This window comes from Carassius gibelio, chromosome A14 (assembly GCF_023724105.1).
Source record: "Carassius gibelio isolate Cgi1373 ecotype wild population from Czech Republic chromosome A14, carGib1.2-hapl.c, whole genome shotgun sequence".
Lineage (NCBI taxonomy): Eukaryota > Metazoa > Chordata > Actinopteri > Cypriniformes > Cyprinidae > Carassius > Carassius gibelio.
In genome coordinates, this window is record NC_068384.1 from 19,866,149 (window position 1) to 19,882,800 (window position 16,652).

The following is a 16,652-nucleotide window of genomic DNA, read 5'->3' on the forward strand; positions in this document are numbered from 1 at the left end:
AAATGTATGTGTGTGTGTGTGTGTGTGTGTGTGTGTGTGTGTGTGTGTGTGTGTGCGTGTGTGCGTGCGTGTGTGTGTGTGTCACCTGGGACCACTGACTCTCTAGAGCACTCGTAACAATGTCCCAATCCACAATGACAAAGGGTTAAAAACTCAAAAACAAATTCACATTTATTAACATAACTCAAGCTGAAGGAAGTGATGTAACTCAACTCTTACAGACTGAGAAACACATGCTCAATCAGCCCAGAAACCAATAAACAAGGATCCACATAGATTAATAATAATATTCACTCTAAAAACTTTATTTATTAAGTCAAATTAATTTATATAGCACTTTTGACCATACACATTGTTACAAAACAGTTTTACAAAAAAAAACATGATGTTAATGTTTAAAATAGCTCAACATCTTCATGTCGCATTTACCAGATTAGAGCTGGATGATAATATAGTTATATTTTATGATGACTGAAAACAGTGGAGATTTGCTATATAGTATATATCACTTTATGTGAGTATTCTGTATGCATGCAAATAAAGTTGGATATACTTAAATATAGAACTGGGGGATAATATAAATTAATTCCTTTTAATGAATACATTAAATTTTTAATGAAAGCAGCAGAGATGCAACAAAGATGACTGCATATATATTTCTTTGAATTCTACTTGTGGAACTTATGAAATGTAAGGTATCGAGCATGAATTTCTTCATGATTAAAAGCTGACTTTCACTAAAGCTTTTTCTCGCCGTCATATGATCTGAGAACAACACGAGAAGCACTAAAAACAGTACAGCTTGTCTGATGGAAAATAACATGCATTTGGTTTCCCTTTTTTTCCATTGTCTCGCTTTTACTCAACATCTCACAGTTCAGCCCCAGACACACAAACATTAAAGGGATAGTTCACCCAAAAATGAAAATTACCCCATGATTTAAATCAATCCTCAATTCATCCTATTTGGCTTTCTTTTTCAGACAAATACAATAGGAGTTAAGTAAAAAAAATCTCCTGGCTCTTCCCATCATCATAATGCCAGTGAATGGGTGTTGAGATTTTCAAGCCCAATAAAGTGCATCCATCCATCATAATAAGTGCCCCACACGGCTCCGGGGGGTTAATAAAGGCCTTCTGAAGTGACTCGATTCATCTGTGTAAGAAAAATATCCATATTTAAAACTTTATAAACCGTAATCTCTTACATGCGTTCCTGCGGGTGACGTAGAAGTAGCGTAAGCTCCTTTTTTGGGTGAACTATCCCTTTTAAAGCTCAAGCTCTACCTTCCTACAGTAACATCATTAACTTGTTATACAAAATAATTCACAGTGCATATGCAAAAGAGATATGTGCTTTATGTAAAACTGTACATCTCCCAAAGTGAAACATAAGTGAGCATACACACTTAATTTCCCAGGGAAAGTGCGATGTTGCACAGCCCTTGTTGTGCATGTACCTGAGAATAAACACACTCATGCTGAGGCTGCAGGTGAGCGTTTGAGCGGTTCAGAGTGAACATCACCTCGCCGTACTCAACTTCTTCCTCTTTCTTCTCTTTCCTCTCCTTCCTCTTTTTCTGACATTTGACCTCGACATATTCCACATCAGCGGGGAGTATTTCTGAACAGAGACATTACCGGACATTTAAAGCTGTTCCATTTGATTCAGAGTTTGCAAACATTATCTTAATCAAAAATGCAGTGTTCAAATGTTAAACTATGTGATTTTTAAACTACTGTCTGAATCTAAAGTGATAAAGGCTTTTGTATTCAGTGTGTGATAGTGACCGTGTGACTTTGAGTTTAGGAAGTACCATCACTAATTCAATGATTGAGACTAGTAGAGCACAAACTGATAGAGTCTTGTGTGCTTTTAAAGAGTACAGCAGAGTTTCTTACCTGTTTTCTTCTTTGCACCCTTTTTCTTATGAGAGATATCAGCATATATGATGTCCGCACTGGCAGCAGTGGCTGATGGGAAAACACTGACATTAGCAACAGATAAACTAGAACCTAATTTCAGTCATTAAAGTATTGGCTTCAAAACTAGGTCTATAACAGATCATCCTCAGATCATGCTGATTCATGTTTTTTTATATCGAACTGTTTGCATGGGAAATATCAAGAAAAAAGTAAATACAGAACGCAGGAAGTGAGATCACATCTTCTCTAATCTTAGATTTATTGAAAATTAAAATATGAGTAAATTCTAAGTAAACTACGCATAAAAGGCGCCTTCCAAAATAACATAGTTTAACTTTATCATGAAATTATAAAATTAATGGTTACATTTTTTTTTTTTTTTTTTGAATCAATCAAATTGGCTTTACTCAAGATTTAGTTTTTCTACATATTCGTGAGATTCGAAGAACAATGTTGTTTCAGAGCATTTCTGAAAATTTACACCAATTTGCATTGGTTAATCCAAACAATTTTTGATTTTATTTTATTTGCACTAAAATTGGCTTGGTTCATCTTCACCACATATATAAGCTTTTTGCTTTTGGCTTTTGGTGCAGTTGTCTTTAAAACTGTCTGTAAGGGAGTGCAATGACTAAACAAATCCATTCATAATATATAACAAATAAGCCACAAATCCACTCAAGATTTGAATGTGTAACCAGTGTTTTGGCTTTGTAATTGCAGCTTGCATTGAGTTGTACTACTGTGATTTGAACTTCTATCAGTACGTATATGAACTACAGATTCAAAATGAACTGACCTGTTGACTTGACCTGTTTTTTCTTGTAAGTGTGATATGCAGGGATGAACAGCAGAATCAAGATCAGCGCAACGCAGCCCAAAGCAATCAGAGAGGAATGTAAAACTATGGAAGAAAGATAAAACGAGCTCATTTAAACCAAACTACAAAACTGCTTAGAAAAGTTCATTCGTACCAACTGGAGCAGCAACAAGAACAACTTTAACAAAAACATACAATTAATAGCACAGTAAATTAGTTAAAGGACCTTGTAGATCTCTCAAAACCATCATTATTAGGTTTATTTGTAATTTGCAGTATTTTCTGTTGCTTTAACAAACACACATCGATGAAAGAAACACTCCATGGGTGAGATTCACCAGCTTTTGAGAAACTCATACCATATTTTGAATCCTTTACTGTTGAGGTCTCAGATGCAGTAGATGGTCCTGTAATAAAACATCATTGCAGAATCACCCCTTTTATCCCTTAATATAAATTACTGCAGAGAAATTATTAAATTTGAAGTATTAGGTGGCTAATTAAGACATTTGATTTGTTTGATTCTCGTCAAACCTGTCTAGGTCACGTCCTGGTCACATTTCAGTTCAAAATTGGACCGACTGTAAGTATTATGTTACTGTAATTACGGTAAGTAATATTTTGCATTCATGCTTCACAGAATGTTTTAAGGAGCATTAAATCATTTTGCACTGACATTAATGCATCAAATACCTGACATAAGATGAAAATTCTAAGAAAATAATGTAAATTCTTAATACATTAGTGCAAAAACAATATTAATTGCAATTAATACGTAGAAAATAACTATAGTAAAAAAAATTATGGCAATTAAAATCATATTATTATCATCATAAAATGTACCTCACAGATATGTAACATATGCAATTGCAGTAATAAGAATCAAAGAACAATTAGCACAGTAAATAATTACAATTGTAACAACATTTTTTTTTTAGAACATTAAAGTAAAGCAAATTTAGGCAGTGCATTTAATTGTCATGAAAAAGGGTCAAAATGCAAATAAAATGTATTGTTGTAAATGTAATGGCTGTAGTTCTCATTTTCCTCATGCAAAATATAATTTCTTTTGATTTTGTGGTTAAATGTTTGTTTAATAATAAGTGAAAAGGTAAGTAAATAAACTACAGATAAACAACAAATAAACACAGAAAGGTTTATATGAATCTGGTCTCACTTAATTAAAAAATTCAATCGAATCAACTAAAAAGTAAACAGTCCCAGAGGAGGTAAAACCATTACAGCCAATCAGAATACACACTGCACTCTGGCATAAGAGGATTTTATGGTGAAGTGTGAGTTTGGCATGTTCTTGACAGGTTTTGTGAGATTCGCTCATCTTCATCTCTCTTGTTGCTGTTGGTTTTATAAATTCGTTGACATTCATGTATTAAAAGCTCACCGGAACAAGGTTTCAGACTAATGGTCATCTGTCTGTGACTGACATGGTTCTTCACACCGCAGGTGATGTTTCCATCAGTTCCCTCATCCAGATCAATGCTGGAGTTGCCATCCATCAGTGGATCTCCATTCAAAGTCCAGCTGTAGAGGAGCTGATCGCCCTCCGAGGAGCAGGACGCCCTCCTCGCCCCACTGGAGGAACAGCTGATGAACACTTCCACTGAGCCAACAGGAGCTGGAGGGAGGGACACGTGACAGTCACATGACTCAAATGACTGTTTGAAATGCTTTCATATGTCATCAGTATGCAGTGTACAATAAGTAACATGCTGATATTTCACTCTAAAAATAATCTAATGGAAGTGATTCATGTACATGACAGTGAGGTCTTTGGAGAGCATGAGTTTCTGTACCTTCAACATTCACTTGAAGATCTGTAGATGTTTCTGTGCCATCTGAGCGAGAGAGTGTTACTGTGTAATTCCCTGAATCTGCTCTGATCACACGGTTTATTATCAGAGTGCCATTAATTAATGCAACCTCAGGTCTGTTACTATAAAGATCACAATCCTTCATCCTACCATATTTAACTCTACAAACTGGACCATTTCTGCTACTGTTGTTTATTCTCTTTTGTATCTTCATGTCATATTTACTAGCGTCCAGCACCGTCGGCAGATTGAATTTGTGTCCCAAAGCTGCATAACAGGGATCGGTCTGATTTAACCAGCAGAGACCTGAAGAACAACACACACACATATAATAGAGTATAAATATGTCTTCCTTTATTAAATAAAATCAAACATAAATGACACAAAGGTTTACAGATTTAAAGTTCAACAGAAGAAACATATGACAGACTCTTGATATGATCTCACACATATCATCTAAATAATGCTTTTTTTTTCTTTGTTATTAGATTAGATTAGATTAGATTCAACTTTATTGTCACTGCACATGTAGGTACAAGGCAACGAAATGCAGTTAGCATCTAACCAGAAGTGCAATAAGCAGTAAGTACAGAATAAAGGTCTATAATATGTACAATAACTATACAGGTAAGTATTATGGACATAATTTACAGATATTAAATACTATAAGCACGATATACAGATAGGTGTACTATGAACATACTATACAGATGGGCTATGTAAAAGTGTATGTACACTATAGGCAGAACTATGAACATAATTTACAGTATTGCAATGGACAGTAAAGTGCATAGAAAATATTACAATGTGCAAATGGATTATACAGTGTTCCTGGATGAACAGACAGTAGTGCAAGTAATAGTAATATAAAGAGATGCTTAACTCTTTTCTGTAAGGAAAGTGTAATATGTGTCTCTTCTGACTTATAACTTATACACTAAATAAAGTCATGTCACTTGACAGATAAAATAACTTTATTTTGATTTAAAGCATTATAATATCAGCTAGTCTGTATGCCAAAAGTCAAAAATCGAATCTAAATGCTGATTTTATTAAAATAAACTATCATGCTTTCACTTTATAAAAACACTTCATGCATTTTAACACATTCTGATAATGCACCATTTTTTGTCTTTGTCGTGCACTTTCTGTTCAGTCCCATTAATCTGTGACATTTCTCTCTTTATTAATAATGTTTTGTCTTTTTGACATAATGTTTAATGGACAGACATTATTTGATGAGACCTCTAGTCTATATAATACAAAAAATATTTTTTTGAAAGAATAAATACATTTACAAAATTACTGATATTTTCCAGCACAATGAACACAGAGAGAAACACACACTCTGGCATTTTTAAATACTCTACAAATACAAACTGGTAAGAAGATCAGGAACTCTATGATTAGCTCACTGCAGACTCTTAATGTAACATTACAAAACAAAAATATTTTAAAATAGACATTCACCTGACTAAACAGCATCATAAAAGAGTTTGATGTGAAAGTGACTCACATTCAGCAGTTTGCAGCAGCATCAGCATCAGTGCAAAGAGGAGCATCATTTCTCTAATGTCCAGTTTCCAGAAGAGCCCAATCCCAGCAGAAGAGTGAAATGCTGCTTCAGATCGTGACACCAGTGTCTGGACTTCTGTTCGTCTCTGTTCACAGCGATACTCAGACTGGACTGACACATGAGAAAATATCTGACCCCTTCAGCGAAGAAAGAGGAAGCTTCCTTTTATAGGGGAAGGCAGATGATCTTACATCTAAAACAAGTGAGTGAAACTAAGAGAAATATTGAAAAATAAGTATTTTTTAGGCCCATTTTCAGAAAAGTAAAAAAACAAATCTTGTTTTAGAAGAAGCAAGAGGGAAGGGGTTGTAAAATGACTTGACAATGAGTAACAAAGGAATAAGTAGCTGGATTCTGATTACGTTTATGTGACTGATCAAGCTTTTATATGTAGTTTGGGTTAACAAAGGGTTTTATATGTTTGACTGAAATTATAATGCAAAAACTGACACAAAAAAATGTAAACAACTACCGTATTTTCTGGAATATAAGTCGCACTTTTTTTCATAGTTTGACTGGTTCTGCGACTTACAGTCAAGTGCAACTTATTTATAAAAAATGTATTTGACATGAACCAAGAGAAATTAACCAATAGAAAGCATTACCGTCAGCACAGAGCTCCCTCTCGCGGCTGTAGACGGTAATGTTTTCTCTTGGTTCTTGGTTCTAAATAAATGCGTCTTATACATGTTTTTTTCCTCATCATGACGTATTTTTGGACTGATGTGACTTATACTCAGGTGCGACTTATATACTTATAAAATACGGTAAACAAAAACAGATAAAGACAAGAAGCAGCCATTGATAATATCTAAACATATATCCAAATGTAATCAAATGAATTTATGTGTGATGATAATTTCTTTGGAACTAGGGACTGCACAAATCTGTTTATATATTTTATATAGGGCTATACATGCAATGGTATTACAAATGATAAATGGTGCAAAATGTATATCTTAACAGTCAATTTATAAATCAGATTTGTTGGACTCACAATGAACTGACCCTTTACACATTAGTGTCATTACTATGCCAACCAATGTGAATGGGAAAAGAAACAGTCTGAAAAGAAACGTCTCGGGTTTTGAATGTAACCTGAAGGAGGGAATGGAAACGTTATGTCAGTGGCTGACGAAATCAGGGAATCGCCTTCGAGTGTTGACAAAACGAGCCAATGCAGCGCATATAAAAGGAGAGCGCGTGCAGTCGCACAAACAGTTGAGGAGCCGAGACGTGGGCCCGGCCCCGGCCGTACAGCGGTGGTACAGCAACTGTGATGACGTAACGTCTCCGTTCCCTCCTTCAGTCCGTAGAGGGGAATGGCGCAGCAAGTGTGATTGACACCGAGCCGGTCCAGCATTACAGGCCATCTGGGGCGAGTACGCAAGAGGACACAGGCTCTACACGGAGATTATAGAATCTCGCAAAGGTGTAAGGTGTCGCCCAGCTGGCAGCTCTACAGATGTCTGCTATGGAGGTGCCCCATGCCAAAGCCCAGGAGGAGGCAACAGCTCTTGTAGAGTGTGCTCTCACTCCAAGGGGGCATGATAAACGATGGCCTGATATGCTAAGACTATAGCCTCCACTATCCAGTGGGCAAGTCTTTGTTTGGAGACAGCCTTTCCCTTCTGCTGTCCACCAAAGCAGACAAAGAGCTGGTCTGAGGTCCTGAAGCTCTGTGTGTGGTCCACGTAGATGCTGAGGGCATGAACGAGACAGAGCAAAGCGGAGGCTGGGTCTGCCTCCTCCCGGGGCTGCGCTTGCAAGTTCACTACCTGATCCCGGAAGGGTGTGGTGGGAACTTTGGGCACATATCTGGGGCACGTATCGTCGACCGAAAATGTCTGCAGGTCCCCAACCCTCTTGACCGAAGCCAATGCAGTGAGGAGCACTGTCTTCAGCAACAGAAACTTTAACTCTACTGACTGCAGAGGCTGGAAAGGCTCCTGCTTCAATTCCATCAGGATCAAGGGGAGATCCCCAGAGGGTACCAAGCGAGAGCGCGGAGGGTTCAGCCTCCTTGCCCCCATAAGGAACCTGATGACCAGGTCATGCTTCCCAATGGACCTGCCATCTACTGCATCGTGATGTGTGGCAATAGCGGCAACATACACTTTGATAGTGGAGGGAGACAGCCTTCGCTCCAGCCCATCTTGCAGAAAGGAGAGCACAACCATGATCGGGCATCTACGGCGGTTCTTTCCAGAGACCATACATGGAGATTCCAAAGGTCTGGGCATGGGTGCCAGAAGGTGCCCCCTCTCTGAGAAAGGAGATCCTTCCTCAGGGGAACACGCCAAGGAGGGGCTGTCACAAGGAGCATCAGTTCTGGGAACCAAGTCCGATTGGGCCAGTATAGCGCCACTAAGAGTACCTGCTCCTCGTCCTCCCTGACCTTGCACAGTGCGAGAAAGCTCACTGGGGGTAATGCATACTTGCCTAGACCCAGAGGCCAGCTGTGTGCCAGTACATCCATGCCAAGGGTCCCCTCGGACAGGGAGTAAAACAGCTGGCAGTGGGACATATCCGGGGAGGCAAACAGGTCTACCTGAGCGTCCCTGAAGTGTCTCGGGGTGGAGTCGCCATTCTCCCGGAAGTTCGGGCTGTCGTGAGAGCTCGTTGGCTGCACGATTGAGCTCGCCTGGGACGTGAACAGCACGAACCGACCTCAGATGCTTCTGACTCCAAAGGAGGAGATGGTGGGTGAGTTGCGACATGCGACAGAGGCACAGACCGGCTTGGTGTATGATGTACACAATGGACGCAGTATTGTCCGTACGGACCATAATGTGCTTGTAGGGGCAGGATACGCGATGCAAATCTCATACACCAATATTCATATGCTCGTTTTGTCAACACTCGAAGGCGATTCGTCTCTCTAGCGAGATTTTGTCAGTCACTGACGTAACGTTGAACGTGACTGACTGAAAGGGATAGATAGATAGATAGATAGATAGATAGATAGATAGATAGATAGATAGATAGATAGATAGATAGATAGATAGATAGATAGATAGCGCTAAGCACTGCCATAAGAATAGGCTCATATGCTCAAAATTCATCAGATTTCCACAATTACAAAGGAAGTGCTATCGCAGGTACGGGAATGGCCAGCATCGCATTATCTTGTTCCCTAAATACCCAAGATGAAAATATTTATTTGATCCCCTGCTGATTTTGCAGGTTTGCCCACCAAGGCCGATTTTTTTTTTTTCTTCCATTTCTGAGTAATCGCGCCACCAACAGTTGTCTCCTTCTCGCCAAGGTTCTTGCTGATGGTCTTGTAGCCCATTCCAGCCTTGTGCAGATCTACAATCTTGTATCTGGCATCCTTTGACAGTTCTTTGGTCTTGCCCATGGTGGTGGGAGAGGTTGGAATGGAAGACACAGATTGTGTGAACAGGTGTTTTATACACCTAATGAGCTGACATTAGGAGTAACTTCTTAAAGTGGCAGTACTAATCTGTGTTCCACATTGGCAAAAACACATAATTTTTTGAGAGCCAGAATTCTTGCAGGATTGTATGTGATAAAATACTCACTGAAATGCAGATCAATCTCTAACCTTTATATAATGTGTTTTTTGTGGATTTTTGGTTGGTATATTGTCTCTATCCATTAAAATATCCAGCCTCTTTGTGAACGTTTGAGGAGCTAGAGACAGTACAAACGGAAGAACATGTTATTGGTAAGCTTCGCCCTCTAAAGAGACCCTGAAGAGCTTCCTGTGTATTTTGACGATATGGATGTGAAAGACCCTCCTGCAAAAGGTACTGAGGAATGTGAGTGGCAGGAACCTCTGTGACAGGAAGTTGTCCAATCGCCCAATCGCCCAATCGGGCCAACCTGCCATACTAAAAGTAGTGGCTTTGAAGGCCGTCATAAATGGGCCATGCGTGCATAACCTTAGCGCTTTTTCTAAAACTCTGAAATTAAAGAAGAGCTTCATTACTTAAACTGTAGAAAATGTCTTCTGGCTTTATACTGATCTCCGGGTGTCAACAGGTGAGAATCTGTGAGATTACGAAGTCAATTGTGATGTAATGATCTGCTGCTGGTCTAATGAATCTTGTTCTGTGTGTTCATGTCATTCTCTAAATCTTAACATTCTCAGTTTCTTTCCTAAACCACATTATCATTAACTCTCTTAATATTTGCATGTCAAATGCATAATGATGATCTTAAGTGTTGCTCACCGGACGTGTCTTATGTAGATGTGACCCTCCTAAAAGACCAAACAGAACCATCAGAAAACACTGAAAACAACAACATAAACACCTCAATCAGTCAATCAGTGCTCATTAGTGTTTACCAATATAACCAGGACATATTCAATGAATGCTATGTCAACACACTATATGTGTCCTCATTTTAGCCCACCACCTCCCCAGCACCACCTGCCTAGATCCACTGCAGGAATCTTCCTCTTTCTAGCACCAGGAGCAACAGCACCAGGTTTTCTTTTAATTCCATGGTCTGAGCATTTAGCAGATGCAATTCTACTCATTCTGCAGCAGCAGCAGTAGCATAGCAGATCTAGTCCGCCAAGACCAAACGTATAAACATTCTATTTACATGAATAAAGTTTAAATGTTTACGAAGATATTATTTATTATGTTAATAAGCTGTTTCTGTTACGGCGGCAAGGCTCATAATGAATACTCAACATGCATCGACCAAAGGTGAAATCTGGCTATAATTAATTGCTGACTAACAAACATCTACTGAAGAAAATGTTTACCATGTTTTGCACATCTTCTATCAATTTTCACTCAAGTTTAAATCCACCAGTTTTGGCACAAAATCATAATCGATGATGTTCCCTGTTAATTCGACTGGAAAATTGACCATCAGAAAATAATCGGATATGTAAAGTATTTTATTATTATTATTATTATTATTATTATATTCCTCACTTTACACCAAAGAATCAAATATATGAGGGACAAAATGACCAAAAATGACCATATATAGAGGTAAAAAAAACTGGTAAATATAAATAAACCAGTTGTCATAAGGATATTTATAATGTCAGTTTTAAACATTGTACGTGCTTTTAAAAAAGCTTTCACTCATTATTGCAGTTTGTAAAAACATTTTTCCTGATGAAGCTCAGTTTGTGCTGAAATGATGAAACCTCTGTCATTACACTAGATCACCACACGAGGTCTCTATCAGCACAAGTCTGTCAATCTGTTCAAAAAGAAAGAAAGAAGAAATCGATTCACATCAAGTAATACAGTGTTGTTTCTCTCAAAATCTTATATACACACGTTTTATATTTAAGACTCCTCATGTATGAATAAGTATTTTATTTATTTATTTTTCAGGTATGATATCCGTATATACCTCACCTTCCTGCACCTGCACGGTTACCTTTTGACTGTAAGATCCCTTCTTACATCACCATACGGTGTACATCTCTTTCTGCTGTCACACAAGGACCAGAAGCAGATTTTCTCAGTGGTGAGTTTTGTGTGATTCACCGCACCAAAGATAAACTAAACATATAAAACTATTGCTAGCTCGGTGACATTGCGCCAAGATGGGTTTTGTTTAATTTACATGAAATGAACATGTGAACAAATATGTGAATCGAATTGCAATTCAGCGTTCATAGAACATTCTGAATGCAAAATCAAGTTGGATTTTATTTTAATGCAAATTAGTGCATGTGAACGTACCATTGTGGGTTCCAGGTCAACACAAGAAAAAAAAAAGTTTTCTATAGTTATAGATTCTATTATTTAAAAGTTTAACCCAAAAAAAAAAAATTTTGGATGTTACAAAAAAAATAATTTCAAGTAAATGCAGTATCCTGAAATTTTTTTTTTTAAATATATATATTTCCTCAGAAATATTAAACAGCTCGTCTGTTTTCAATATTGACAGTACAAGAAATGTTTCTTGAGCAGCAAATCAGCAAATCAGAATGATTTCTAAAGGATCATGTGACACTGAAGACTGGAGTAATGATGCTGAAAATTCAGCTTTGATTACGGGAATAAATTACATATATAAAAGAAAACATTAATAATTTCAAATGTTTTTTTCTCTCTTTCATAAAGACTATAAAGTAAAATTATGTCACATGTCCCAGCCTTAATGTGTGCATTATCCATTGTCCATATAATAATTTAATTTTCTTTCACTTGTATCCTTTCTCTTACTCATTCTCACAGAGGACTATCATGTCTTTTTCCAAATGCTGTCTGATTTATAACCAAATAGATTACGTAAGGAGCTTCTTCTCCGGACACACCCAAATGCACATGCATGTCGTGTTCAAGCACGGATGGACGCACAATCTGAAGCTGGTTTTAACTAAATAAACAACCCATTCTGTTGATGGATCTGCGCTCATGGGAATAAGCAGGAAGAGCGTTTGACCCTCTAATTCTATCATCCAGACTCTGTGTGTGTTTATACTAAAGTGCTCAGACTGCGACACACTTTTACTACGTTAACTGTCTGTGGACAGCACAGACGCATACGTAGTAATGTGTTACGCTGACAATAGTTATCGAACTGTTTGTGTGTGTTAGGGCATGAAAGGAGCAGATGACTACAGCAATTCTGATGAAGACCAGTATGATCCTTACCTGGAAAGAATGAAAGAAGAGGGCCAGATCACAACTTTGGTAAAAAGCTGAGAAGAAGCCCAAAGAAAGTGGTGAAGGAGAACAAAGAGAGAAAACCACAGAAAGAGGTCTTGTACTTTTTTATGCTTCTCAGTATCTACATATCAATATCTGTTAAAATAAATGCATCAGAGAGATGCATTCTGGTGCTTTTGACACCATTCTTGTTTGTTACTGTCTTAAAATGGCATAAAATTAGCAACACATGTGTAATACCTTAATACATCTACTAGCATCTGTTCAACAGTCCAGAAAGTGAAACCCGAAACAAAACACACTTAATTAACAGACATTCAAATGACTTTCCATCAGTAACCCATGATTCGATGTTAGTAAAAGCCACAATTCAGTATGCAATTATCGCGGTGACATCACTGGTGGACATACTAAAACATGCATTTCATACAAGTTGGCAAAAAAAATTATAAAAAATAATTGCACATCCACAACTGAAACTGCGTCTGTATGTTTGAACTGAATTCATAGCAGGAAATTGAGAGGGATTTTCGTTTAATTTATGTCATCTTGACTCTTTCATGAATCAAAAACACATTGTTTATGGACTTTAGTCCTGTGGCAAATGTAATATTTTATGCATGTAGTCTATTTTTTATTTTTTTCTTTCAAATGTCTGCTGGACCACTGAATACATTTATTAACCACGTACTGAATTATTTGCCTGTGGTTTGTTTTATTGTGCCTCAGATGACTGAAGCATAAACTCCTGATGCTGTGCTGTTATTGAGTCAACAGATTTGTTTATTTGATTCATCAGTATTTTCAGCTAAATGTCTCTTGTGTATTTCGCAGGAGGGTGAAGGAAAAGCAGAACAGGCTAAAAAAACAATATGAGAAAGCCATGAAAGAGTACAAAGCGATTGGAGGAGAAATAGCATCTGTTACTAAGTGAGCAAACAGATCTATCAAACACATACTTTATATTACAATTATATTACTGGGTAAGATATTAGATTACATTGAAGAAATCATTAAGTCACCAAAATAAGCATACAATGCAGTTTATAATATATTCATCAAGTCTGAATTTATTTGCTCAAAAACATAGTAAAAACAGCAATATATAATTAAAATTTAAGAGAACTGTTTTTTTTTTTTTGAATATATTGTAAAATGTCATTTATTTCTGTGATGTAAAGCTGAATTTTCAGCATCATTGCTCCAGTCTTCAGTGTCACATGATCCTTCAGAAATCATTCTGATATACTGATTTGCTGTTTGAGATACTTTTATGATTATAATGAATGTTCAAGAGTTGCTGAAGACTACTGTGATAGCCTACTTTTTTTTTAGGATTCCTTTTTGTTGAATAGAAATGAAAAGAACACCAGTTGTTTGAAACAGAATGACAGAATTTTGTAACATTATGCATGTCCTTACTATCACTTTTGATCGATTTAAATGCATCTTTGCAGATTTTCTTTCTCAGACTTCACTGAATGATGCAATGGTTGTTACTTGCAGTCCTGCTTTATAAAGACACAATCATGACTTCTGCATTTGGAGAAAAGAAAACGAAAGGAGGGAAGATGGAAGTTTAGTGGAAGATTGGAGGAAAAAGGAGATAAAGAAATAAGGTGGAGAAAACAGCTTTAAGAGTAAAGAGTTCATCTGCATCGAGAAGAGCTCATCTGAATCTGACCACGACAGAGGCAGCAAACTCAGTTAATTGTTAATATCTCAGTTAAATGTCATCAGCAACAGCTGTCACTCGTCACTCATCCCTATATATATGGCTTGTCTAGCGTCTTGTGTTCATGAGACCGTTGTTTCCTGTTTGTAACCCGTTTCTTGCTTTCTTGTGTGTTCCTGCGTTGGATGTCCATGTCTTCCCTGGAACCCCATCCATCCTTGTGGCCCCTGATCCCACACAGCAGTCCGTGGTGAAGGTCGATGCATCAGAGGTGGGGGTAGGAGCAGTTCTTTCCCAACGTGTTGCCTCGGACGATAAGATGCATCCCTGCGCGTTTTTCTCCCAGCATCACTGGTTGGAAGGTTCAGGGGTACCTTTCATTGTTTGGACCGATCATAAGAATTTAGAGTATATTAGAACTGCCAAAAGACTCAATTCCAGGCAGGCTCGGTGGGCACTTTTTTTCGGTCGTTTTGATTTTACTCTGTCGTACCGCCCTGGTTCCAAAAATGTAAAACCTGATTCTTTGTCACGTCTTTTTGATCCCTCCGCCCGCCCCGTGACTCCCGAGTGTATTTTACCTGAGGAGATAGTCGTCTCAGCACTCGTATGGGAGGTCGAATCGAAGGTCAAGACGGCCTTAGAAGGGGTAACGCCTCCGCCCGGTTGCCCACCAAATCGTTTATTTGTGCCGGAAGAGTTACGGTCCGAAGTCATTCAGTGTGGTCACTGCTCTAACGTTGCTTGTCATCCAGGGATAAGCCGAACCAAGGGGTTAGTTAAACAACGATTCTGGTGGCCACTTATGGCTCGTGACGTCCACGATTTTGTTTTGGCTTGCTCAGTTTGCGCCAGTGGTAAGTCATCTAACCGGCCTCCTGATGGGCTTCTTCAGCCGCTGTCTGTCCCTTCGAGATCCTGGTCCCACATCGCTCTAGATTTTGTTACCGCCCTCCTGCCCTCTAATGGCATGACGGTCGTTTTGACCGTAGTGGACCGGTTCTCGAAGGCGGCACATTTCATTCCCTTGCCCAAATTACAGACAGCAAAGGAGACAGCGGTCACTGTCCTTGATCATGTATTTCGGTTACATGGCCTCCCGGTAGATGTGGTTTCTGACAGGGGATCCCAATTTATATCAAAATTTTGGAAAGAATTTTGTAAGTTGCTAGGAGCGTCGGTTAGCCTGTCTTCGGATTTACTGTGGGTTTTGCACTTTGCGCTTCCCCGCAGTTCCTGTGCCACCCTCTCCTGCTGCCTACTCACCTCCGCCTTCCGGATTCATCACTCCTCTCCACCATCTTGGACAGTACATTCCTCCCAGCGTTATTTGTGTTCCAGTTTTGTATTGTCTTTGTATTCTTATTAAACATTGTTAACTTCGCACTTGCTTCCTGTTCCTCCTTCACCCAGTCGTCACAGTTTTCCCCTTTTTTTAAATGGAAAGAATGCACTTCACTGAATGTTTTGGGTATTTTGATAATGTGTGGTGTACTTCAGGTTATCAAAATAATATTAATCGTTGTTTTACAATATAATATATATTTCAGTGAGTGATTACTAGTGTGTGTGTGTGTGTGTGTGTGTGTGTGTGATCAGTAATCATTTAAATTTAATCAGACCCTCAGTGATGGTCACTTGACTGAAGACATGATGAAACATACTTGTAGAGAACAAGCGGTGAGGAAATGCTTACAGTACAATTGATGCTCAGTTGATAGCTCCAGTGGAGTTCATTTTCAATTAAGCAAATTAATTGGAAATGAAAGGTCAATCTGTATTCATTAAAATACTGTTTCAGTCGGACATCCAAGATGTAATCAATATCAGTAAGTTGTCATTGAAACTTTCTACACTAAAACCATATTAAGAAAACATAAATCTAACAATAAAATGATTTAAACAGAATTACAGCTCAAATAATTTGACAGTTTTATCAGAGGAATTCATGCTTAGATAAAATGATAAACGTATACAAAAACTGGCCTCATTTAGATGTATATTCAGCTGTGCAAAACCGTAGTAAACTATAAAATATTTTCATGGCTTCCCCTATTTATTGCTCTATATATTGTTACACCACAGTCACATGACTTCAACATCACAAACTCCTTCAAAAAACAAAACATGTTCCCTGCAGAGATCTCAACAGCTTCATTGAACTGACCACATCCATTGATAATCTGCCACGTGCCCGGCGATC

The 16,652-nt window shown here is 38.2% G+C and overlaps 1 protein-coding gene across 1 annotated transcript; it reads right to left on the bottom strand.

The window, feature by feature from the left end:
* Positions 1-289: 289 nt before the first annotated feature.
* On the bottom strand, positions 290-8,874 carry LOC128027096 (uncharacterized). The gene is made up of 10 exons (XM_052614404.1): positions 7,933-8,874; positions 7,370-7,557; positions 6,095-6,291; positions 4,561-4,884; positions 4,149-4,382; positions 3,106-3,153; positions 2,726-2,830; positions 1,903-1,974; positions 1,461-1,624; positions 290-1,156 (listed from the first exon to the last, which is right to left on the bottom strand). Exons 1-10 carry the CDS (start codon positions 8,872-8,874, stop codon positions 1,124-1,126), a joined length of 2,307 nt encoding a protein of 768 aa, XP_052470364.1. The 3' UTR covers positions 290-1,123.
* Between the last annotated feature and the right edge of the window lie 7,778 nt (positions 8,875-16,652).